Here is a 27,020-nt window from a genome sequence, read left to right on the forward strand (position 1 = left end):
GATTCTTTTTTTTTTTTTTGTAAAGAAAGTAGGATTTATTGGTGGGCATGAGTAAGGAGGGGACAGCAACAAGGCTTTCATTAGTGCAGGGCCCACGGTTTGTCCAGAGGGCCACGATTAGGGATGTATTTGGCCCCATAGCCATCCGGGATAAGCCGCTTTTCTGCCACCATGTTTTCAAATTCGTCGGAGTTAAACTTAGTAAATCCCCACTTCTTGGATATGTGGATCTTCTGGCGGCCAGGGAACTTGAACTTGGCCCTGTGGAGGGCCTCAGTCACATGCTCCTTGTTCTGTAGCTTGGTGCGGATGGACATTATGACTTGGCCAATGTGGACCCTAGCCACTGTGCTCTGGGGCTTTCCAAAGGCACCACAGCCTATCAGCTCCAGCACAGGACAGCATCTTGTCGATGCGGATGACAGTGGAAGAGGTGGAGCTGCACTCGGATGTGAAAACCATCTTTGCCACAGCTTTTCACCACGTATTTGTTGGCACAAATACAGGGAGCCTCCAGGGCTTCAGAGGAGCGCTGCTCATACCCATCCGACACACCATGTAGCCACAGAGTGGGAACTCATCCACCTTTGACCTCTTCCGCCCCAGGTCAAAGATGCGGATCTTAGCATCAGGGACACCTCGGCAGAAGCGAGATTTTGGGTACGGCTCGTTCTTACAATACCGGTAACAGCGAGCGGGGCGGCGTCCCACGGTGACACCATGATCTTTAGTGGTGCGCCGAAGGGAAAGAGGCGCTCCCACGCCTGCTCATGCCTTATATAGGCAGTCTGTCTTCACGCATAGGAACCATGGAGTCCAGGCGAGGGCGGGTAGACGCCCTCAGGTCGAATTTTACCTGAGATCAAAACTAAGCAAAGGGCAGTGGACTGACGAGAGTCCTTTTGGAGGGCTTATCTCTCTGCACACATGAAGAGTGTGCAGAATTAAGTCCACTCTTGCAGAAGCAGTAGTCTGTAAATGCAGATGGCCCTTCCCCTGGTCAGCTGGGCTTCCCCCACGTGAAGTCTGCAGCCTCCAATATGCTCTTCAAAGCATTATGCCATTCTGAAAGTCAGGCTGGATGCTGGGTGGAATGTGTCGCAGAAACGGAAGAACAACTCCCCATTGCTAGAGCTGCCATCACTATTTCCACTGGGCTTAGCAGTGACACGTTTGGTTAACCATTTTGTTAGCCTCCGGTTAACCACGCATGCTTTGAAAACCTTACAGAAGTGGGGAGATGTCTATATATAATGTTATTCATATAAAAAACAACCCCACAAGATACAGTTCTTTCCTTAGCTGCCACACCAAATCCAGACTCTCTATAACTGGCATTTGGTGAAAGGAAGAAATCACTTGATAAACACCCTTGGGTGATTAATTTATCTGTAAACTAGGGTGGAGTGGAAAATTCTCTAAAAAAGGGAATTGAGCTTGTCTGAGTTTGGAGTCCTTTGACTCAATCTTGTATCCACTTCTCTTTTACAATGATTCTGCCTTATCATTGTATACGAATAAATACAAATATCAGAGCCCTTGGGTAGATAGAGCATGTTTTCCACCTCCAGTTGAGCTGACTTCCTTTCCTCCTCTATATCTTTTTCCCTTCCCTCTGGCCTTTTGCCTCTTTCTTCCTTTTTGCCTTTTCCACATGCTTTTTATATTATCTACCATCGTCTTCTAACTAGGCAAACTGTCAGGCTGCACCACAAAGAACAACGTCAGGTTCAAATCCCTTGTCTACACTGGCTCTCGAGCAGGTGACTTAACATTTATTTCTTCAGAGGAATTTCCTACATCTTCAGATCATGGGGGATGATCTTCATCACCTACTTCGAAGGTTTAATATCTGCAAAGAACTTTGCTCGCTCTAGAAGGCAGGCACTGATTTAGGACAAGCTACTACACTATTGTCGGTCCCTGGTGAGTAGTTGCTTAGGAGAAATTTGGAGTCAGAAAAGAAATTGCTTAAGCTGGAAGAGAAGACAGTTCATGAAAATGATATCTTAAGCTTGTTAGAAGATAAATTCTTAGGCCATTTTCAATGAATAAATCAAACAGAAAGCTTTCTGTTTGGCGTTTTTAGAACGGTACTCAGTTGTGACAATATGATTTAAAGAGGGGGTTCCACATTCCCCACTCCACCACCCCCATTACTTAGGTTGTAGGCAGTGAAACAGTAGAGTTAGGTCTCTGGTTTATTGAATTGTACACCATGGAGACAATAGAAATGAAGAGGTAAAAAGATAGCTTAGCAAGAGACTGTAATTTCACTCTTAAAAATGTGCCAAATAGTTAATGTATTCTGCTAGTCATACCTCCTGAAACAAGAAAAGCTCTCCAATTAGAAAAGAGTACAGAAAACTTATTCTTCAACAGCTAGATATTAATGGAATTTTTAAAATGCGTGTGAGAATCAACATGATTTGGATACACATCAGCTCAGAAAAAAAAGTTGTTCCTCATTTTTTGGCTGGAAATGCTCTGGACTATCATCTTCTTGGGCCTAATTCAAAAGTTCTCCTTAAGCATAACTTTTTATAAACACACAAACAACCAGACTCTTCATAAATTATAAATGGCTTCTCTTGGAAATGCCTTAAATGTAGATATGCATTATAAAAAATATTTTTTTTTGCCTTAAATGTAAACATCAACCAAAAAAAAACCCCATCTTTTGTGTTCTGTTTTAGTTTCCCCATGCACAGCTTTATTCTTGCTGCTGTGTTTTGCCTAAAAACCCAAAGATTGTGCTGTGATAGAAGCTTTTATTAATGATGGTGCTCCTTCATCCCAAGTCTCTCCCAGGTTTCTCCTGGTCCTTCCTGCTCAGTGAGAACAGGCCATTGACAAATGGCATTACTGATTCTCCAGGTGCTCAGAGCCCAGGGGCTATTGGTGGATGTGCTGTCTGTGTTGTCTGAGAGCTGCTGAGCTGAGCACCATACAGTCCAGACCACTCACAGGCAGACCGGGAACTCTTTTTTAGGAGGATCGTAGAGCCATCAGAGCAAGTTGATTTGGCTATTGGTCCAGTGGCTTTGGACCACGAACACTTACAAAGCACCCCCCAAAAAACTTAAGCAGCACTTAATGATCAGAGTTTATTACACACTCTTTCTCTTCCCCACCCCCATCCCCAGTCTTCTCCCATATCTTTGTTGACATGCTTGGGGGAACTCAAGCAGGGATCAGATCAGAGGCAAAGGAGAGTGTGGAGAACAGAATGTACCATACCATTTTACCAAGAAGAAAAACAGAACTGGTCATACGCCACATGTTAGTGAGGTGTGGATATCGATACCAAGGGGCAGGACAACTTATACTTCCATACAATCTACTACCCATAGTTTAAGAGAAACACATGGAGACTTTTTACCTATAATAACCTTGAGGCCCCCTTGGCCAGACAACACATGTCTCCACAAGGAATGGCACACATCTTGCCATTCCCCAGCAAGTGGAATAAAGCTAGAACATGACAATATGGAACAGCCGTCTTGGAGAAGCCTTGCCAACACCAGGCAGAGGTGTGTCCGGGAAGGTCCTTTTAGTCAGACATTCAGATGCAGAAGTTTGAGCATCTGAGTTACTGAGAGGTGTCCTCTGGGGATGGAGTGGGGGTGGGAGGGCAGTGCCCACTGAACACAGCTGCTCTAGGAAGGGTGTGGGTAAGGATCTGATGGAGGACTGGTGATGGGGTGCCTGGCTGCTCCACCCGAGCAGCGCACTGCCAAGTTGTGGACCTCCCGCCTCCGACACTGCCGTGCAGTGGCTCTTCGTGATGGTCATCAAGCACACACCCAAGGACTGCTGTGCATTAAAAGGGGAGCAATTGGTATAGTTAATGTTGCCCGCTGTCCATCTTTCTTGGGATGATGGGAAGTGTAGCAGTGAGGAGAAATCCTATCCATCACTATTCATTGCATCACGTTTTTGCCCAGTAATGAGGTCACCTCACTCAGGAAGGGCCCTGGGATGCACATATGGTATCAAGTTTGCTGTGGGAACTTGAATCTGAATTTCATGACTTCTGTGCAATTAAAACCCCAAACTTAGTGTTGCATTAACATGGATTTTCCATAGTGAGTTATAAATGCAAAGTTCTATGTTTCATATGTCTTTTTCTAACATATGTTACTGCCTGTGTTTCTGATTAAAAGCTCGTCCAAAATAAAATAACAAAGGATGACTTTTTTTCCAATAGAACTTTCTTCTATGAAAGCTAGAAATAAGCCCTTACCTAAAATTACCCAGGCTCGCAGGTGCTGGGTTTTGGGGTGTGTGTAGTGTTCACTCGCAAGACAAAGGGCATTATTCTCCCTGCAACCACCACCAGAAGGCATTCTTTCTGTGGAGAAAATTGTAGGCCAACGTTTTAAAGACATTCCATGGCTAGGCACCACTCCTGGAGACTTGCAGGCAGCAGGCAGGCAGGAAGGCAATCATCAAATATTTATTCTAAGGCCACTGTGTATTCAGCACCTTTAAAATTGCCAGGGAAACCAGCCAGGAGCATGTAATACCTGCTAGGGCCAAGTTAGTACCCAAGGTCATTCCGTAGTGCTTAAGGAGCTCAGTAATCTGAAAGGAGCAGGGAACCCTAAAACTGTAAGATGGCAGTATCTCACCTGGGTATGGGGATATTGACAGAATAGGAAAATAAAATCCAAGAAAAGGCTCACTAACTAAAGCCGATACTTAACAGTTGCACCACCCCCATCTTTTCCTTTTACATCCCCCTTAACAGACACCCAGCTCCCATTCCCTACACACAACACACACACACACACACACACACACACACACACACACACACACACACACACACACACACACACACACACACACACAAGCATGCACTACTACTACCATTCACCATCATCATCACCTCTGCCCAGAAACTGAACCCAACTGGATGGATCAAGTCATCAGTTTGTTTTTTTTTTAAATAATGAACACATTTTAAAAATAACAAGGCAAATGTGCTAAGCTGTGCAAATACAAGGATATTCATCACAGTGTCCTTAGAGAGGGAAAATGGTAGCAGCATGTATGGAACATCAACTGAGAATTGGGATACTCCCCTAGAGAAAATCCAGCGTCTATTAGGCATGACGTGAGATTTTGTGGGGGGCAGGGATATGGGGACACGGGCTTGTATGGCACGCATCCTGGCCTGTGCAGAGGTGAGCAGGACTCTCACCCTCTTGCATTAAGTTCTCTAATCTAGTTTTGTTGATGCAGCTGAAAAGTCACATTAGTTGGTTTTTTTTTATTGTATTTATTTTATTTATTTATTATTTTTGGCTGCGTTGGGTCTTCATTGCTGCATTTCTCTAGTTGCGGCAAGTGGGGGCTACTCTTTTTTGCGGTGTGAGGGCTTCTCATTGCAGTGGCCTCTCCCGTTGCAGAGCATGGGCTCTAGGCGTGCAGGCTTCAGTAGTTGTGGCTCACGGGCTCTAGAGCGCAGGCTCAGTAGTTGTGGCGCACGGGCTCAGTTGCTCCGTGGCATGTGGGATCCTCCCGGACCAGGGCTTGAACCCGCGTCCCCTGCATCGGCAGGTGGACTCCCAACCACTGCGCCACCGGGGAAGCCCCACATTAGTTGTTTTGACATGTGCGTCACATAGGGGTGCTCTACAAAGTCATACGAAATCCCTGCATCCTCTGTTACATATGTAACCGCCAAGCTACGTCTCCCCTGAGCTTCCAGTGTACAGTACTGGTGTTTTGGGGGGTTTGTTTTTGTTAACCAAGCATAAGATGTTACACTGATCCCCGTTAAATTTCTCATATTGGATTCCTTGATGCTCGTCTGCCAAGATCTTTTTGGATACTGGCTCATCGTCCAGTGTATTTAATGCTCTCTACTAGCTTTGTACCATACACAGTTGATGGATGTGGCTTGTGCATTTTCTCTTTAGTTCTGAGCCAGCTGGGAGATGATAGAATTGTAGAGAAAAGAGGGTGCCAGTGTCTGGCAGAGGAGTCAAATTCCCTGAGACATACCAAAAACCTGGCTTGGACCTTATCCATTCTAGGGCAAAGTATCTTTTTGGCTTTTATTGTTCACAATACAGTGTTTCACTTAAGGTGACATCATAGTGAATATCAGTCATTCTCAGATGAAGTCGAGAGTTTCTATTAGCCCTATTAAAAGATAAGAGATTCTTATTTTGCTTAAGTGCTTTATTTTTAAAATAATTTTTAATTGACAAAATTCATATAACATAAAATTAGCCATTATAAATTGTACCTTTCAGTGGCATTTGGTACATTCAAAACGTTGTGCAGGGCTTCCCTGGTGGCGCAGTGGTTGGGAGTCCGCCTGCCGATGCAGGGTGCACGGGTTCGTGCCCCAGTCCGGGAGGATCCCGCATGCCGCGGGGCGGCTGGGCCCGTGAGCCATGGCCGCTGAGCCTGCGCATCCGGAGCCTGTGCTCCGCAATGGGAGAGGCCACAACAGTGAGAGGCCCGCGTACCGAAAAAAAAAAAAAAAAAAAATGCACAGCCTCTTAAAATGCTCACCAGCCTGCTGAATTATAAATGACAGCCCCTGAGTCAAAGAGATGCAGGGAAGCAGTATCTGAAATAGAACAATTCTATAAATGTGTGTTCATTAATTTCTTCACTTAAGAATAAATTGAAGGCTCACTCTTGCAGAACAGTAATTACTATACGATTTAGACATTAATATAAAAAGGGTGGCAGGGAAATTGCTTAAGATTTGTCTCTGGGGTTTGTTTGGCATTTTAACCACCGAAGTTTAACATGTCACCTAGCGCTTAGGTCTGCTTTACCTCACTTTAGAAGTTATACCCGCAAATGGACAATGAGAGCGTGAAATCAAACACTGAATTCTTTTCCTTGCTTACTTTAGAATTGCCGAAGTTCCACTTTTCTGAGGTACCATCCTTATTTGTGAGATTTCCTTGCATCATTTTCCAGTGGACTAGAGTACTGATGTATAATACAATTCCTTTGTGTTTTTTAATAATTACATCATTTCTAATATCTTCAGAGTTAATACTTTTTAATGACAACATGACAAAGAGTATGAATAGTTTTCCTCCCAGACCCTATAGGATCCTCCCCTTTCCCTGGTAATCTCTTCTGCCAACCTGGTAGCCTTTTTTGAAATTTTACTACCAAACCAAAATCTAAAGCAGAAGAATACTTAAACTGTGAAACCATCAGAGCTGAGTTACATTATACAAGTTTTGAAAGGAGCATACTTTATTCCAAGTGATTAAGCCGGGTGTGATTTTAATTAATTTTCTTAACAATGATTCTGAAATAAATGTGGATTTTAAGATCCACTCTGCTATCAGAGTTATATGATCATTCTCAACAGACATCCTGAAGCCAAGATGTGAATCTGGGCATTAAAGCTACTTCTGCCTTGGCTAAGTGAAGTTCATAGTTTGTGTAACTATCCCGTGGCACCCTCTCTCATCCCTACCTCTTTCCAACTTTGGGAAGAATTTTGGGATCCAACTGGCGACATAGTGTCATAAAATTCCGTGGATAAGTATCAGTTATTTTTCGTGAATTCAGAGACTTAATTTCAGAAATCCTTGAGACCTAGAGCAAGTCAGTAATCATCGATATTGCAAGCACTCCTCCAGTGAAGGCTTCTGGAGGTGTCACACCATTGACCATGTGGACCATTCAGGAGCCTGTGTTACCACCTCCGCTGATCAACTATGTTGGGAAGGAGAAAGAAAGAGGAAATTACATTTACAGAAATACATTGGGGTGGCCACTGATGGCGATTGTTTCATGTTCAAAAGGAAATACGAAGATGGATTTTATCTTATTTTCATATAGATAGTCTCTCACTTGTGGTCAAACAGCAACACTACATTTTGATGTTATCACGTTCTTTTCTGGAACAAAACCCAAGAGCCGTTTTTAATTAAAACCTTTCTAGAAAGAATGCTTCAACCATGCCTACCCCCCATCCAACTGAATTTCAAATATTTGTTTAATTCGGTTTGGCTTTCAGAGTCTGTAAAGCATAAGCAATCGGCCGAGCTGAAAATGGAGAAGAAATGTTTTTACAGTTCCACAAATGTTTCTAATGGGCAAGAGTGAGTTGTTAATGGGACATAAATTGCCTGGGGTGGGTGTGTCGTGCGAGTGTGCTCACGCAGGCCACATGCGTGCACCCACGTGAAGGTAATGACGTTTGCGTGTACCTGGGCCTCACAGGATATGCTGTGATGCAAAACTGTGCTAAGCTGGAGAGTAAAGAGGTGCTGGGACGGGGCCACCATGGCAGCGGTCGTGCATGGTATGGGATGAGGTAGATAGCTGGTTTCTTACCAGAACTCAGATCCTGGGCAGCAGGCCCATCCTACCATTGGGAACAGTGAACAAGGAACTGATAAAATACACAGACCGAATGAAAATGACCCCTATTGACTGAAACCAGCTGTGTCAGGCTTCGCGCCGTCTCTCCTGATTTGCTCTCTCAAATAAATGGATGTGGTAGAGGATGAGAGAAAGTAAACTATCATTTTTTCTTTCTTGCAGTCGCACCTCAGTAACAGCCCTGGTTTTTGTAGCTGAAAAATATGTTTATTTGCTCATTAATTTCCCTCTCTCTCCCTTGCCTTTTCTTGGCATTGGGTAGAATGTTATTTAAAATAAGACACAGTTCGGCTTCAAAAAGAAAAATCATTCTGCAACATACAGCTTGGACTCATTTGCTGGTCATTTATCATCCCTAAGAGAGTGGGGTACAAATATCTTTATTTGGTATGTTTCAATGATTCATAGGGCGATGACTCTTGTTGGCACTGGGATACAGGGAAGCAGCGGTCTCTTTAGGACTTTTAGAAGTGCCCCAAACTGTTTAGAAATGACATGGAGAATATTAAATGGGGCATATGCACAGCAGCTCGATAATCATTTGTCTTCACCGCCTTCCTTTCAAAGATGAGGTAGGCTGGTGCTTTGGGGGTGGACTCAACCCACAGGCCTGAGATTCTCTAAGGGGTGCTTAAAAGTCTTCATTTCCACACTCGGGTGTGTGTGTTTTCTTTCCAGTACTTCAAAAAGGCTTTGGTTTTATGTGTCTCCCATTTCCTTCGGGTAGTGGGCAGATAATAATGTGCCTAACATTAGTGCCCAATAAATATTTGTTGAACGAACAGTTAAATGGAATGTTATAAGGCTTATTAGTATTATTGCCTTGGCATGAAACCTGCAAGAATAGACTTGAGACAATCAAGTAATTTCCCTTAACAGTGCAAGCTAATTATTTGAGAGATGAAGATCTGGTGCATAGTATTTATTTGTCAGGCTCCATTTGCTCCTAATTGAAGGTGGAAAAGTTGTTTGTAGCATTGAAGGGATAACATAGTGACCCACTGCTAAACAGCTTTTCAATTTTCCATGCTACTCTTTCAGGGAAAATGTATCAAGATGAAGTTAATGCGCATTCCTTTTGTTTATTTGTGTTTTCTTTTTTTCTGTTATCATTTTTTTTTAGATTTTTAAAATTTATTTATTTTTGGCTGCGTGGTGTCTTAGTTGCAGCACGTGGGATCTTCGTTGAGGCATGCCTTTTGTTGCGGCGTGTGGGCTCCTCGTTGCGGTGCGTGGGCTTCTTTCTAGTTGTGGCGTGCGGGTTTTCTCTTCTCTAGTTGTGGCGCTCAGGCTCCAGAGCACGTGGGCTCTGCAGTTTGCAGCTCGCGGGCTCTAGTTGAGGCACGCAAGCTCAGTAGTTGTGGCATGCGGGCTTAGTTGCCCCGCCACACGTGGGATACTAGTTCGCCGGCTAGGGATCGAACCTGCATCCCCTGCATTGTAAGGCAGATTCTTTACCACTGGACCACCAGAGAAGTCCCTTCCGTTATCATTTTTAGAGGGCAGGCAGGGTGTGGAGCGGGGATCTCTTTTGACAGTAATTTTATAATCCACCTACCTGCCTGTATGACTTCTGAAGTCATTCTGCTAATGTTGGTTGTCTGATAAAATTGTCCTTTCATGTGAATGCCACCTGCAGTGATCCAAGATGAAAATGCTACATTCGCATCCTAAACCTCAGAAACTTTCATTTCTTCATTCATTCCAGAAATATGAATTCAGTGCCCAATATGTGCCAGGCTCCGTGCTAAAGCTTTGAATTTAATACTGAGCAAAATCCAGCATGGTTCCTGCTGTCATGAAGCTTATAATCTGGGGTGGTTGGTGGGTATTAACTGAATGATCATACTAAAAATCGTAACTACAAACTGAATTTTAAAAAGAGGAATATGGTTCTACTGGGTCCATGTAACAACAGGAATTGATTCAGACCAGGAGACCAGGGAGAAGTTTACTAAGGAGGATCCTGCGGCTGAGAGCTCTAGAATGTCTGAGGAGAAGGAAAGATCATCCTAGGCAAGAAGATGATCAAATGCAAAGCGTTGGTGGGAAGGCCGGGCCACACTCCTCAGTGCCTATGCATATACTATATTAAGGGCTTGACCTTCATCCTCTGAACATTGGAAAGACCTAGAACGGTAATATATCTGAAGGTTAGGAAGTAGGGCTAGGGAGAACAGATACCTGGACCTTATCAGATCTGTGTTTGGGGGGGAAATATAAGGACCCATCTTCATAAATGTAACGAGAGGTGATCGTGCTAAGCTCTGGATGGTCCTTTGCTGCAGTTGAGCTGCCTGGAAATTCTCACCACGCACCCTTGCCTCTGCCAAGTTTTGGAACGAGTGTATCTGGGTCTCCACTTGTGTGCTGGACTGTGCAGCAATGGCATCTTGTCATTTTTTTCTGGGTCCTGCTCTTCTTTCTGCCTTTCCTTTTAATGATGGGGAGGTGGTATAACACAGTTTATTCCTGTTTTGGCAAAGTGTGCATGGCAAGCCTTTCAGCCCCTTCTCTGCTGGCGTAGAGAACAGGCTGTGGCGGTAACTCACCTCCACCCCTCTCCAGCGGCGAGAGCTTGGGCACGTGGCTTAGTCTCTCTTTGTGCCTTGCAGGGTTGTTCTGAGGATTAGGTGAGTTAATACTTGTAAAACACAGAACGAGGAGTGGCACATCGTGAGTGCTCAGTTGATGCCAGCAGTTATTATTAGCTATTTTTACTGATATGGCAAGGTGTCAAAGATGTGTATTGTTGAAGTGAAAAAAAAGCAAGATACGAAACGATATATCATAAAAAGGGCTTGCACAAACGTATTCTGATAAACGTTAAGGATATGTCTGCGGATACTTGCTGGTTATATCTGAGGAATGGGGCTTAGAAGGAAGAAGGTAGGCAGGTAGTTTTTACTTTCTCACCACATATTCTTTTCTGTTTGTTTGTTTCGTTTTTTGCGGTACGTGGCCCTCTCACTGCTGTGGACTCTCCCGTTGTGGAGCACAGGCTCCGGACGTGCGGGCCCAGCGGCCATAGCTCACGGGCCCAGCCGCTCCACGGCACGTGGGATCTTCCCGGACCGGGGCACGAACCCGCGTCCCCTGCATCGGCAGGCGGACCCTCAACCACTGCGCCACCAGGGAAGCCCCACCACATATTCTTGTAGTAGTTTTTTTTTTTTTTTTTTTTACTATGCAACTGTATATTTTTATAATAATGAAATTATAAAGAATAGTCTAGAAAATCCATCAATAGTATCTGCTATGTCAATTAAAAAATAATGATCTCAATATATTTTTTCATAATTTTCTTCACTTTTAAGTTTGGGGATGTCACTTAGAAACTTTTCTTGGAGTAAAGAAATGTGTATCTGAAGTCCAGCAATTCATCCAATGTTCACTTCTTTTGTTTATGTTCTATTCAAATAAGAGTTTTCTTAAACCACGTGCTATCCCATTGTTATAAAATTATTCTACTTGTTCTTCCGTCTCTACATATGCACAGAGAGAGCTGTCTGGAATACTGTTCACCCACCAAACAAACAATGCATTTGGTTCATTGGTTGCTGACTTCATTGTACTTTTAAGAGTTGCTTAAATTTTTTATAATGAGCATTTTTATAAAAACAGTGAAATCGGGGCTTCCCTGGTGGCGCAGTGGTTGAGAGTCCGCCTGCCGATGCAGGGGACACGGGTTCGTGCCCCGGTCCAGGAAGATCCCACATGCCACGGAGCGTCTGGGCCCGTGAGCCATGGCCGCTGAGCCTGCGCCTCCGGAGCCTGTGCTCCGCAATGGGAGAGGACACAACAGTGAGAGGCCCACGTACCGCAAAACAAAACAAAACAAAACACTGAAATCATTTCTAAAAATTGGAGATGAGGAGTATCTGTTCACTTTTCTGTTCAGTAATAAACACAATATGAAGCATCTAATCTTTCCCAGGGATTCAGGAAGCTTAACTTTTTCAGGATGATCCTGGTGCAGGTCAGTAGCTTCTGTGTGGTACATGTTGCTCATGAAAGAGGAGGCAAGTGGGCTCAGTGGTTACTGCATCAGGACACAGGAAATGTATTCAGTGATTATCGGATATTAACATATAGTCTGTCAAACTGCCCCCCCCTTTTTTTAACAGGTGGAGGCTGTTTACATTTGACTAAAGATTTTGACGAACTGAATTGGTACTTATCAATAGTTTAGTCTGACCAGCTGAGAATCATTAATATTGTACAGGGCTGGCACATGGTTGCTTCCATCATCATTTAAATACAACTCTTCCATTTCGCAGTGATTACACGCCACCATCATCAATCAGATAAGAATGCAAATCAGGAGAGAACTTTGAGTCCCCTAGTAAATATTTTATGAAGCCAATGTAAGCTTGCCAACTAGAATATCATCTCTGCAGAAGATACATTTCCAAGGGGTAACTGCATTATACAGTACTTAGTACATTGTGCCCCTCAGGATATGATGATAATTGTCCATGTACAAGAAAAAACAATTTTGAAGAAACTGCGACCAAGTTGATTGCCAACTGATTTTTTTTTTAACATCTTTATTGGAGTATAATTGCTTTATAATGGTGTGTTAGTTTCTGCTTTATAACAAAGTGAATCAGCTGTACATATACATATATCCCCATATCTCATCCCTCTTGCGTCTCGTTCCCTCCCACCCTCCCTATCCCACCCCTCTAGATGGTCACAAAGCACTGAGCTGATCTCCCTGTGCTATGCGGCTGCTTCCCACTAGCTATCTATTTTACGTTTGGTAGTGTATATAAGTCCATGCCCCTCTCTTACTTTGTCCCGGCTTACCCTTCCCCCTCCCTGTGTCTTCAGGTCCATTCTCTACATCTGCGTATTTATTCCTGTCTTGCCCTTAGGTTCTTCACAACCTTTTTTTTTTTTTTTTTAAGATTCCCTATATATGTGTTAGCATATGGTATTTGTTTTTCTCTTTCTGACTTACTTCACTCTGTATGACAGACTCTAGGTCCATCCACCTCAATACAAATAACTCAATTTCATTTCTTTTTATGGCTCAGTAATATTCCATTGTATATATGTGCCACATCTTCTTCATCCATTCATCTGTCGATGGATACTTAGGTTTCTTCCATGTCCTGCCTATTGTAAATAGAGCTGCAGTGAACATTGTGGTACATGACTCTTTTTAAATGATGGTTTACTCAGGGTTTATGCCCAGTAGTGGGATTGCTGGGTTGTATGGTAGTTCTGTTTTTACTTTTTTTAAGGAACCTCCATACTGTTCTCCATAGTGGCTGTATCAATTTACATTCCCACCAGCGGTGCAAGAGTGTTCCCTTTTCTCCACACCCTCTCCAGCATTTATTGTTTGTAGACTTTTTTTGGCCGTACGTGGACCTCTTACTGCTGTGGCCTCTCCCGTTGCAGAGCACAGGCCCCGGACGCGCAGGCTCAGCAGCCATGGCTCACGGGCCCAGCCGCTCCGTGGCGTGTGGGATCTTCCCAGACCGGGGCACGAACCCGTGTCTCCTGCATTGGCAGGTGGACTCTCAACCACTGCGCCACCAGGGAAGCCCCTGTTTGTAGACTTTTTGATGATGGCCATTCTGACTGGTGTAAGGTGATACCTCATTGTAGTTTTGATTTGCATTTCTCTAATGATTAGTGATGTTGAGCATCCGTTCATGTGTTTGTTGGCAATCTGTATATCTTCTTTGGAGAAATGTCTATTTAGGTCTTCTGCCCATTTTTGGATTGGGTTGTTTTTTTGATATTGAGCTGCATGAGCTGCTTGTATATTTTGGAGATTAATCCTTTGTCAGTTGCTTCGTTTGCAAATATTTTCTCCCATTCTGAGTGTTGTCTTTTCATTTTATGGTTTACGGTTTCCTTTGCTGTGCAAAAGCTTTTAAGTTTCATTAGGTCCCATTTGTTTATTTTTGCTTTTAGTTCCATTTCTCTAGGAGGTGGATTAAGAAGGATCTTTCTGTGATTTATGTCATAGAGTGTTCTGCCTATCTTTTCCTCTAAGAGTTTTATAGTGTCTGGCCTTATATTTAGGTCTTTAATCCATTTTGAGTTTATTTTTGTGTATGGTGTTAGGGAGTGTTCTACTTTCATCATTTTACATGTAGCTGTCCAGTTTTCCCAGCACCACTTATTGAAGAGGCTGTCTTTTCTCCATTGTATATTCTTGCCTCCTTTATCAAAGATAAGGTGACCATATGTGCGTGGGTTTATCTCTGGGCTTTCTATCCTGTTCCACTGATCTATATTTCTGTTTTTGTGCCAGTACCATACTCTCTTGATTACTATAGCTTTGTAGTATAGTCTGAAGTCGGGGAGCCTGATTCCTCCAACTCCGTTTTTCTTTCTCAAGATTGCTTTGGCTATTTGGGGTCTTTTGTGTTTCCATACAAATTGTGAAATTTTTTGCTCTAGTTCTGTGAAAAATGCCTTTGGTAATTTGATAGGGATTGCATTGAATCTGTAGATTGCTTTGGGTAGTACAGTCATTTTCACAGTGTTGATTCTTCCATCCAAGAACATGGTATATCTCTCCATCTTTTTTTATCTCTTTAATTTCTTTTATCAGTGTCTTATAATTTTCTGCATACAGGTCTTTTGTCTCCTTAGGTAGGCTTATTCCTAGGTATTTATTCTTTTTGTTGCAGTGGTAAATGGGAGGTTTCCTTAATTTCTCTTTCAGATTTTTCATCGTTAGTGTATAGGAATGCAAGAGATTTCTGTGCATTAATTTTGTATCCTGCTACATTACCAAATTCATTGATTAGCTCTAGTAGTTTTTTGATGGCATCTTTAGGATTCTCTAGGTATAGTATCATGTCATCTGCAAACAGTGACAGTTTTACTTCTTCTTTTCCGATTTGGATTCCTTTATTTCTTTTTCCTAATTGCTGGGCTAAAACTTCCAAAAGTGTGTTTAATAATAGTGGTGAGAGTGGGCAACCCTGTCTTGTTCCTGATCTTAGTGGAAATGGGTTCAGTTTTTCACCATTGAGAATGATGTTGGCTGTGGGTTTGTCATATATAGCCTTTATTATGTTGAGGTAAGTTCCCTCTATGCCTACTTTCTGGAGAGTTTCTATCATAAATGGGTGTTGAATCTTGTCAAAAGCTTTTTCTGCATCTATTGAGATGATCATATGTTTTTTTCTCCTTCAATTTGTTAATATGGTATATCACATTGATTGATTTGCATATATTGAAGAATCCTTGCATTCCTGGGATAAACCCCACTTGATCATGGTGTATGACCCTTTTAATGTGCTGTTGGATTCTGTTTGCTAGTATTTTGTTGAGGATTTTTGCATCTATGTTCATCAGTGATATTGGCCTGTAGTTTTCTTTCTTTGTGACATCTTTGTCTGGTTTTGGTATCAGGGTGATGGTGGCCTTGTAGAATGAGTTTGGGAGTGTTCCTCCCTCTGCTATATTTTGTAAGAGTTTGAGAAGGATAGGTGTTAGCTCTTCTTTAAATGTCTGATAGAATTCACCTGTGAAGCCATCTGGTCCTGGGCTTTTTGTTTGTTGGAAGATTTTTAATCACAGTTTCAATTTCAGTGCTTGTGATCGGTCTGTTTATATTTTCTATTTCTTCCTGGTTCAGTCTCGGAAGGTTGTGCTTTTCTAAGAATTTGCCCATTTCTTCCATGTTGTCCATTTTATTGGCATATAGTTGCTTGTAGTAATCTCTCATGATCCTTTGTATTTCTGTAGGGTCACTTGTTACTTCTCCTTTTTCATTTCTAATTCTGTAGATTTGAGTCCTCTCCCTTTTTTTCTTGATGAGTCTGGCTAATGGTTTATAAATTTTATCTTCTCAAAGAACCAGCTTTTAGTTTCATTGATCTTTGCTATCATTTCCCTCATTTCTTTTTCATTTATTTCTGATCTGATCTTTATGATTTCTTTCCTTCTGATAACTTTGGGGGTTTTTTGTTCTTCTTTCTCTAATTGCTTTAGGTATAAGTTTAGGTTGTTTGTTTGAGATGTTTCTTGTTTCTTGAGGTAGGATTGTATTGGTATAAACTTCCCTCTTAGAACTGCTTTTGCTGCATCCCATAGGTTTTGGGTTGTCGTATTTTCATTACCATTTGTTTCTGGTATTTTTTTATTTCCTCTTTGATTCATCAGTGATCTCTTGGTTATTTAGTAGTGTATTGTTTAGCCTCCATGTGTTTGTATTTTTTACAGTTTTTTCCCTGTAATTGGTATCTAGTCTTATAGCATTGTGGTTGGAAAAGATACTTGATACAATTTCAATTTTCTTAAATTTACCAAGGCTTGATTTGTGACCCAAGATATGATCTATCCTGGAGAATGTTCCATGAGCACTTGAGAAGAAAGTGTATTCTGTTGTTTTTGTATGGAATGCCCTATAAATATCAATTAAGTCCATCTTGTTTAATGTATCATTTAAAGCTTGTGTTTCCTTACTTATTTTCATTTTGGTTGGTATGTCCATTGGTGAAAGTAGGGTGTTAAAGTCCCCCACTATTATTGTGTTACTGTCGATTTCCCTTTTTATGGCTGTTAGCATTTGCCTTCTGTATTGAGGTGCTCCTATGTTGGGTGCATAAATATTTACAATTGTTATATCTTCTTGGATTGATCCCTTGATCATTATGTAGTGTCCTTCTTTGTCTCTTGTAATAGTCTTTATTTTAAAGTCTATTTTGTCTGATATGAGAATTGCTACTCCAGCTTTCTTTTGATTTCCATTTGCATGGAATATCTTCTTCCATCCCCTCACTTTCAGTCTGTATGTATCCCTAGGTCTGAAGTGGGTCTCTTGTACACAGCATATATATGGGTCTTGTTTTTGTATCCATTCAGCCAGTCTATGTCTTTTGGTTGGAGCATTTAATCCATTTACATTTAAGGTAATTATTGATCTGTATGTTCCTATTACCATTTTCTTAATTATTTTGGGTTTGTTATTGTCTTTTCCTTCTCTTTTGTTTTCTGCCTAGAGAAGTTCCTTTAACATTTGTTGTAGAGCTGGTTTGGTGGGCTGAATTCTCTTAGCTTTTGCTTCTTTGTAAAGGTTTTAATTTCTCCATCGAATCTGAATGAGACCCTTGCTGGGTAGAGTAATCATGGTTGTAGGTTTTTCCCTTTCATCCCTTTAAGTATGTCCTGCCACTCCCTTCTGGCTTGCAGAGTTTCTGCTGAAAAGTAACAGTTAATAAGCTGTTAACCTCATGGGGATTCCCTTGTATGTTATTTGTTGCTTTTCCCTTGCTGCTTGTAATATTTTTTCTTTGTATTTAATTTTTGACAGTTTCATTACTATGTGTCTTGGCATGTTTCTCCTTGGATTTATCCTGTATGGCACTCTCTGTGCTTCCTGGACTTGACTATTTCCTTTCCCATATTAGAGAAGTTTTCAACTGTAATCTCTTCAGATATTTTCTCAGTCCCTTTCTTTTTCTCTTCTTCTTCTGGGACCCCTATAATTCAAATGTTGGTGCATTTAATGTTGTCTCAGAGGTCTCTCAGACTGTCCTCAGTTCTTTTCATTCTTTTTTCTTTATTCTTTTCTGAGGCAGTTATTTCCACTATTTTATCTTCCAGGTCACTTATCCATTCTTCTGCCTCAGTTATTCTGCTATTGATTCCTTCTAGAAGTTTTTAAATTTCATTTATTGTGTTGTTCATCATTGTTTGCTCTTTAGTTCTTCTAGGTCCTTGTTAAACATTTCTTGTATTTTCTCCTTTCTATTTCCAAGATTTTGGATCATCTTTACTCTCATTACTCTGAATTCTTTTTCAGGTAGACTGATTATTTCCTCTTCACTTGTTTGGTCTGGTGGGCTTTTACCTCACTCCTTCATCTGCTGTGTATTTCTCTGTCTTCTCACTTTGCCTAACTTACTGTGTTTGGGGTCTCCTTTTCACAGGCTGCAGATTTGTAGTTCCTGTTGTTTTTGGTGTCTGCCCCCAGTGAGTAAGGTTGCTTCAGTGTGTTGTGTAGGCCTCCTGTTAGTGGGGACTGGTGCCTGTGTTCTGGTGGATGAGGCGGGATCTTGTCTTTCTGGTGGGCAGGACCATGTCCGGTGGTGTGTTTTAGGGTGTCTGTGAACTTATTATGATTTTAGGCAGCCTCTCTGCTAATGGGTGGGGTTGTGTTCCTGTCTTGCTAGTTGTTTGGCATGGGGTGTCCAGCACTGGAGCTTGTTGGTCATTGAGTGGAGCTGGGTCTCAGTGTTGAGATAGAGATCTCTACGAGAGCTCTCCTCGATTGACATTACGAGGGGCTGGGAGGTCTCTAGTGGACCAATGTCCTGTTCTCAGCTCTCCCACCTCAGAGGCTCAGGCCTGACATCTGGCCAGAGCACCAAGACCCGGTCAGCCACACGGCTCAGAAGAAAAGGGAAAAAAGAAAGAAAGAAAAATAAAGTTATTAAAATAAAAAATAAATTATTAAAATTAAAGAATAAAGTAATTAAAAGAAAAGAAGAGAGCAACCAAACCAATAAACAAATCCACCAATGATAACAAGCACTAAAAACTCCTAAAAAAAAAAAAGCGGACAGAACCCTAGGACAAATGGTAAAAGCAAAGCTATACAGACAAAATCACACAAAGAAGCATACACATACACACTCACAAAAAGAGAAAAAGGGGGAAAATATATATATATATATATAAAGGAAGAGAGCAACCAAATCAATAAACAAATCTACCAATGATAATAAGTTCTAAATACTAAACTAAGATAAACATAAAACCAGAAACAAATTAGATGCAGAAAGGAAACCCCAAGTCTACAGTTTCTCCCAAAGTCCACTGCCTCAGTTTTGGGATGATTCATTGTCTATTCAGATATTCCAGAGATGCAGGGTACATCAAGTTGATGGTAGAGATTTAATCTGCTGCTCCCGAGGCTGCTGGGAGAGATTTCCCTTTCTCTTCTTTGTTCACACAGCTCCTGGGGTTCAGCTTTGGATTTGGCCCCGCCTCTGCGTGTAGGTCACCCTCTGGCATCTGTTCTTTTGGGAGGTCTGAGGTCTTCTGCCAGCGTTCAGTAGGTGTTCTGTAGGAGCTGTTCCACATGTAGATGTATTTTTGATGTATTTGTGGGGAGGAAGGTGATCTCCACGTCTTACTCCTCTGCCATCTTGAAGATCCTCCCTGCCAACTGATTCTTTAAATCTGGCCCAGACTCTTTTATTTATTTATTTATTTATGGCTGTGTTGGGTCTTCATTGCTGTGCGTGGACTTTTCTCTAGTTGTGGTGAGTGGCGGCTACTCTTTGCTGCAGTGCGCGGGCTTCTCATTGCGTTGGCTTCTCGTTGCGCAGCACAGGCTCTAGGCGTGTGGGCTTCAGTAGTTGCAGCACACGGGCTCAGTAGTTGTGGCTCGCAGGCTCTAGAGTGCAGGCTCAGTAGTTGTGGCGCACGGGCTTAGTTGCTCCGTGGCATGTGGGATCTTCCCAGATCAGGGCTCGAACCCGTGTCCCAGACTCTTTAAATCTGGCCCACTGCCTAATTTTGCACAGCACAGGAGCTAAAAATGGTTTTTACATTTTAAAATGATGGAAAAATATCAAAAGTAGAATAGCATTTCGTGTCATGTGAACGTTATATGAAATTCAGATATCCTGTCCCTGTCCAATATATGTAAAGTTGTATTGGAACACAGCATAGTCATTTGTTTACATACTGTTTACAGCTGTTTTTGTGCTAAAAGGGCTGAGTTGAGTAGTTGTGAGAGACCTTAAGACATGCAATGAGGAAAACATTTACTATCTGACTTTTTATAGAAAAGCTTGCTGAGCCCTGCTTAGAGATCAGATTCAGGGAGAAGTTATTTGTGTGCATGTCTGTTTGCTTATTGATGGACGATGCTTTCGTGTTGGACGTACCTGGCCTGTGATGTGGTCATCAAAGAAGCTGTAGGAGTGCAGTGGTCCACATTCTTCTACTTTCCTCATTTCCTTCCCAAAGTCAGAAGAACGTTACTATGTGAGAAAATTAGATTATTAAAGGGACTGTGAGAAGTATCATGGTAACAAATGGGAAGATCTACATATTGACTCAAGAAGTTATGGATTTCTTACCTAATTTGAAGACTTAACATTAGTTCTGTTCCTGTATTCCAAAATTTGAAGTGATTTCCTCTTTGGGTCTGAGAAATCTTTTGAAAGGCAAAAATGTTTTATTCTTATGACTCATCATAAAACACAGTGCCATATCGGATGGGCCCTTTGTTCAGTGGCATTATCACGTTGAATGGTTCCATTGGGTTTATACTTGCATTTGGCTGTCAGTAGGATATGATTAACAACTGGATAGTAGGAAATACCTTTTAGCAGAATATCTAGGGTATCCTGCTCATTTCCCATGACAGTTGAATTAATTAACATTCATGGCTGACATTGATTCTTCTACCTACCATAATATATATGAAAATTTGAAATTAATATAAAAGTCATACTGCTACCAGTAAAAAAATGTTAACAATAGTACCATAAAATATTATAAAATTGAAAATATGAGTCATTTTGATTCAAAATCCCTATTGTGTACACGACTGACCTCAGCTGTCCCCTCTTGTTTTGTTCTGTTTCAGAGGTTGAAGGCTGCGTTGACTCACCACCCTGCTGCCATGTCAAATGGGAATATGAACACCATGGGACACATGATGGAAATGATGGGGTCCCGTCAGGACCAGACGCCACACCATCACATGCACTCACACCCACATCAGCACCAGACACTGCCAGCCCATCACCCCTACCCGCACCAGCACCAGCACCCAGCACACCATCCTCATCCTCAGCCCCATCACCAGCAGAACCACCCACATCATCACTCCCACTCCCACCTTCATGCACACCCGGCACATCACCAGACCTCGCCACACCCACCCCTGCACTCCGGCAACCAAGCACAGGTACACCTTTTTCATCATCTCTTTCTCCCTTCTCGTTAACAGTACAAGCTCAAATATGGGGCTCATTGGCAGCAACCTTGTTTGACGAGCCCAGGTGTTCTATCTGACACTCTGGGGGGGGGCTCTGGGTTACCCATAAGACCCTACCAGATCATAGTTTCTATAACTAATAAGGTAAATATCAGGTTTAGTTTCTAGGGGCAAACGTAAGCTTCAAGTTCTCCAAAATCTATTTTGCAGTGTGTTATAATGTTAACCCTAAAAAAGTAACACCAATGGAGGACTAAGAATTTAAGCTTTAAAGAAAGATGTGAAAAAAGGATGAGAAAAATAAGTTAATTCTAACCATGGTTCTATCTGCAGTACTTTATAACATCCTAGAGACTCAATTTTGTCACCTGCAAAATGGAAGTTAAATACAATGGGCAATCTTCTGAATAACAGTAAGTGTTAAAAATATAAAGGGTAACAATTTCAGGCAGACAAAGAGGCCCGGTAATGGATGTTAGGGTGTAAGGTGTTGTGTAAATGGTAAAGAAAGGTGACTCATTCCACCCAGTGAGAAATGTGTTGGAGGGAGAAGGCAGAGAGCCAGGCTCTGTAGATGATCAGTTCAAGGGGAAGGCCAAATCCCAGTGGTGGAAAGTCACCAGGAGTGGCTAGAAAGAAAGCCAGCATTTAGACACAACTGGAAGAGGGTCGGGGGATCTGGCAGACGTTACGTCACCCAGCCCAAGAAGAGCGGCGGGTCCATGTACCCGAGTGAGTTTTAGTAAGTGGATGAAGGGCATGTATAGGAGCACGGCTAGTCCTAGACATTTTGGACCTTCAAGTGGGATGACCTTTGTCAGTTCCCTCCACCCACTCAAACTGCCAGGTTCCAACCAGCTGGGTCAGAATGGTGTCAGAAGCTTGGAATCACACTTATTCACTGTCTCCTCCATTGTCTGCCTCTGTACCTCTCACCGGGCAGCTTTTAGAGACTTGCATCAACCCCTCCAACACACACCAAACCTGGACAGCCATCCACAAAATGTGTTATCCATAAGCAACTCTCCATTCAATAGATAAGCTTATTTATTAGCTAAGCTTACTTTTGCAAAGTTCTTAGAGGTATTCTATATAGAAAATAAGAGTGTAGGCTTTGGAGTGAGAAAACTTTCATTCTTTTCCCACCTTACTTGTTGTATGACTGTGGTCAGTAGATGAACCTCTCTAAGCCTCAGTTTTCCCATCTGTAAAATGGGGTGATAATAGACCAAGCTCATAGACCCTCAGGAGTATTAAATAAGAGAATGTTTTGCCCTTGGCACAGTTTTCAATACATGATAGCCATGATTAATTCCAAACCGAATAATGTGATAGAGGCTTAGCAAGTAGTTTAGCAATAAAATGCTATCCAAAGCACCTTTTTAGTCATGTGCCATAGTAGGACATATATTTAGAAGGGAAAAAGAGAACTATAATAGATCGACTATAAACTATAATAAGGTCAAAGATAGGCAGATAGATTCACATGTATACTTATATTTTTTAAAAATGGATAGCATCAAGTTTTGGTTGCATTTGTGAGCGAGTTACTTCACAGACAAGCTTAACAGTTCATTAAATATAAAAGCCATTCATTAGCTAATTACGAATTAGCCAATTGCCCTCCATCTCAAGTCAGTAAGTGGCCAGTTTTATATGCAATCAGTTAATTGCCTTTATAATTGGCTGCACAAAGTTGCTTTTTTATCCTATGCTACTAAAAAGAAAGAGTCCAGGTTGGTCTTGTTGAAATTTGAACAAGATCATTTAGACCGTATTCAAAATGCCACTGCTAACTGTATTAACTTGGTTGATACTGAGATTCTTGTCATGTGGCCTAATTGTATGATTGTCAGAACAACAGAAGTTTATTAAGGTCATCCAACTCTGAGATTCTAAGATGACTTGGAATAAATTCTGTCATTTTGAAATTACAGTTAATTATTTTTGATCAAAATTTTCAGAGCATCTGTGTCAACAGAATGCCATTCTATTTATTTTACTGAAGTATAGTTGGTTTATAATATAGTGTTAGTTTCAGGTGTACAGCAAAGTGATTTGGTTATGCATATATATGTATATTCTTTTTTATTCTTTTCCATTATAGTTCATTACAAGAACTATGAATATAGTTCCCTGCGCTATACAGTAAATCCTTCTTGTTTATCTATTGTATGTATGGTAGTGTGCCTCTGTTTATCCCATACTTCCAATTTATCCCTCCCACCCCACCCCTACAGAATGCTATTTTAAAAAGATAATGATAGGTAACGATAATTATTGTTTTTGATAATTTTGTTTAAAGCACAAATTCTGGTCTTAGGGTTGCATTTTCAATTTCTCCTGGCTTCTTGCGATTCTTTTGCATATAAGAATGTGACTTCAGAGTCCTGGTACCACTCCTTGGCCACCAGGAATTTCTCTTAACCAAACCACACCTTGACCCTGAACCTGGACTGCACCTGAAACCACCATGTAACTTACCCCTTTGGGTAAAGGCAGAGGAGAAGCATGGGGGTAAAGGCTTGTTAACGTTAGCGTGGTAGAATACAGTATTGAAAGAGAGGTCCCTGCACCAGAGAGTAAAACCCGGTTTTACCTACTTGAGAGTCTTGTCTAGGGCTGGCAGTGAGAGATCACTAATTCATACAAAGAAATGAATGAATGTATTTCATTCATTTTTTGCCTGTTAATCCCATACTCCCAATTTATCCCTCCCACCCCACCCCGACAGAATGCAAAATTAGCCAGGTTAGCGCCTTCTTTCCTAGTGCTTTGCTTTGCGGTGGTTAGCTCAGAAGTTACTGCACCTGAAATGACTAGTACTAAACGTTTGCCAATAACAAGGAATACATCTTCATCAGCCGCTCTGGTGAGTAAGATCTTAGACAATTTATTTTGTTATTCCTCTGTGATTCGGAGGAAAGGAATTGCCAATAAACAGTTTTAGAAAATGTCTTTGCTTTAAACAAAATTACTGAGATGCAATCTAACCTCAGTCCTGAGACTGATTCTTTTTCAGTTAGTCATGGAGGGTTTGATAGAGTTTAGGATTAAAATATATCATCATCAGTCAGCTGATGTCAACCAGGAGCCATTATTAGTGCAATTACAGTCGTTCTGATTGATTTCAATCATAGGGTAGGAATGTGGTAGAAAAGGTGGCTGGTTTCATTTTTAAAACTTTTTGCCTGTTATTTCTGCAGGTTAAATGCCTCTTGTAAAACAACTTTATAGGTATTACAGCCATAAGCCTGAGTGACTGAGCAATGAGAGGGAGGAGGAGAAAAACACCACCACCCTTTATTGAGAATGAAGAAAAGGGAAGGAGTGAAGTGCATTAGGGAAGCATTAGGTGTCCAGACTCATCAACAATCAGTCATAGAAATTTCACTAGGTGCTGAGTGTCTGCTGTATGAAGGGAAATAAAGCCATATGTGTGGGAGTCCCTAAAACCTTAGATGTTGTTGAGCCCCATGCAGACCTTACAAGGAATCTATAAGCATAGTAAAACTTTTTAGTAAAGTGCTTTGCCACTCCTAGGATTTCCTTATAATGTAAGTATATACAACCACCCCTCCCTGTCAACAGACACGGTGTGTTAACAGGGCTCAGTGCCGCATCACGATGGACTTTCGAAGGCCCCGCTTCCCCATCACCTAGAAATTCACCCACTCACCATCTCCTGTAACTCCTTCAGCCTTGGTCAAGCTCTGAGGAGGAGACAGGCCCATTTGCAGTTTGCAGGTCCAGCTAGGCATTTGCAGTAAGAACTGTGAAATTGTGACAAAACGATTTCAGCTGCTTTCCAGGCTTCACGGGGTTCTTTTGATAGGAGTCACAATGGCAGTGCTGTCCCAGAGGTGTGTTCTAGGAACATGGTTTTGACACCATTAGTATGAAAGGCATTCACAACCTGCCCAGAAGGAGTTTTCTGCAGATGACAGAAGACTCATCAGTAGGGTGACAGTCACCCTGACCTCTGTTTTCACCTGTGCCATACATTGGCACTTTCAGATTTTACAAGGCACCTTAAAATATTTTTAACATCTGAGGAGAAAAAAAATGTTTCTTCTATCGTGATTCAGCCAAATGCCAGTCAGGGGAAAAAAATCTACTTGACTCTCTTTTCGCAGATCATCCCTGTATCTTTTGCCAAAATATCACAGAAGATAGTGGGGTGATGCTTTTCCTTTTCATGAGCGTGATCTCGTTGTTGACTTCATTCTTAGAAAACAAGTGTAACGTGCTAACTAAAACAAGCGACTCCCTGTGTTTTGCATTTCAACACCTTACCCAGCCGTTCCTCCTCTCTCCCCATCACCCCCTCCCTCTCTTTCCCAGCAGGTTTCACCAGCGACACAACAGATGCAGGCCACCCAGACGATACAGCCGCCTCAGCCCACAGGGGGGCGCCGGCGAAGGGTGGTGGATGAGGATCCTGACGAGAGGCGGCGGAAATTTCTGGAACGGAACCGGGCAGCCGCCACCCGCTGCAGACAGAAGAGGAAGGTCTGGGTGATGTCACTGGAAAAGAAAGCAGAAGAACTCACCCAGACAAACATGCAACTTCAGGTGCAGGCCACTGTCTCTCTCCACAGGACTCAAAGGCCCTGTGTAACATTGGCATTTCCTGCCCCGGCAGGCACTTGTTGACCTAAGCACTAACACCACCCCTTAGCCCGCAGAGCAACTGCAGGCTGATTCCTCAAGGTTTATTAGTTCCGAGACACTCTACAAAACAAAACAACCATTCAGTTTTACATCGGTCTGCTCTGAGGAGGGAAACCCTGCCCAATTAAGTTATAGGGCTGGGAGCAGAAGCTTGGTCAGACAGAGGTTCAAACTCCTGTTCCGTACCTACCTGCTGGGTTTAACCTCTCTGGCTCTCAGTTTCCTCATCTATGAAATGGGAATAATAACCTCATAAAGTTGTTGGGAGGAATAAATGAACTAATGTCTACAGAACCGTTTGTACATCATAAATCTGCAACCGAAAGGCCGCTCTTTATGTCCACTGGGTGACGGGGTTGCTTCACTTTACACTAGATTATCTGTATTTTTGTTTAGTGGAAAAAAGGGAGGTTTGTGTTTATTATTTTGCTCCATAAGAAAAGGCATGTTTCCATCTCATTTTTAAACTTGACAAGATTTGGATCTTGCATGATTTTTGCTTTCCATGGGTGGCTCAGTGGGGGGACATTTTATAACAAGGCCACTTCTAGGAATTTTTGAGAACCTCCAGCACCTGGAGCTTCTCCAGCGGACTTCATGCCATACACATGACGCAGTTCAGGACATTTGTTCTAACACAAAAAGAAGTGCACTGTTCACCAGCAGAAGAAAAAGCAAGTATTATATAAGTGACAAGCAGTCAGGGATAGCAGTAAAAATCGTGGATTATAGTGCTGGATTATACACAGTGCTTCCAGGAGCAGAGATAATGGCTAAAGAGTGGAGGGAAGAGGGGAGAGAATGCCTAAAATAGGGAGAATCTGCTCCTCAGTAGTTCATAGGTCACCTTCCCCCCCCATCCTCTGCGCATCCTCAGAAAGGAGCAATTAGGGTGCCAAACCCCCCTTTGCATATTTAATTCCATTAAGTGGAAATGGTCTTGAGACGTCCAGTGTACAAACTGAAATTTTACAAAGAAAGTTTGGGTTATACAGGGACTGACTGTCATCATTTATGGATGTTC

General features: G+C 42.0%; 2 protein-coding genes and 1 pseudogene across 8 annotated transcripts in view; 1 reads left to right on the forward strand and 2 right to left on the reverse strand.

Annotated features, from left to right (window-relative positions):
• The window catches only part of CREB5 (cAMP responsive element binding protein 5), a 422,135-nt gene that overhangs the window by 381,156 nt on the left and 13,959 nt on the right, over window positions 1-27,020 (forward strand). For 3 of the 4 annotated variants that reach the window (XM_073809776.1, XM_033863113.2, XM_033863115.2), the window contains exons 8-9: window positions 20,969-21,292; window positions 25,667-25,897. In XM_073809776.1, the coding sequence (XP_073665877.1) occupies window positions 20,969-21,292; window positions 25,667-25,897 (555 nt within the window). The remainder of the gene's footprint in view (window positions 1-20,968; window positions 21,293-25,666; window positions 25,898-27,020) is intronic. The other variant, XM_033863114.2, reaches the window with a different exon arrangement.
• LOC101317087 (large ribosomal subunit protein uL16-like) lies at window positions 81-20,330 on the reverse strand (annotated as a pseudogene).
• Window positions 25,711-27,020, reverse strand: part of TRIL (TLR4 interactor with leucine rich repeats) — a 118,837-nt gene continuing 117,527 nt past the window's right edge. For 2 of the 4 annotated variants that reach the window (XM_073809771.1, XM_073809770.1), the window contains exon 3: window positions 25,711-25,849. The gene's annotated coding sequence lies outside the window, so the exon portion shown is untranslated. The remainder of the gene's footprint in view (window positions 25,850-27,020) is intronic. The other 2 variants (XM_073809769.1, XM_073809768.1) reach the window with 1 other exon arrangement.

The sequence above is a fragment of the Tursiops truncatus genome, chromosome 9, assembly GCF_011762595.2.
Source record: "Tursiops truncatus isolate mTurTru1 chromosome 9, mTurTru1.mat.Y, whole genome shotgun sequence".
NCBI lineage: Eukaryota > Metazoa > Chordata > Mammalia > Artiodactyla > Delphinidae > Tursiops > Tursiops truncatus.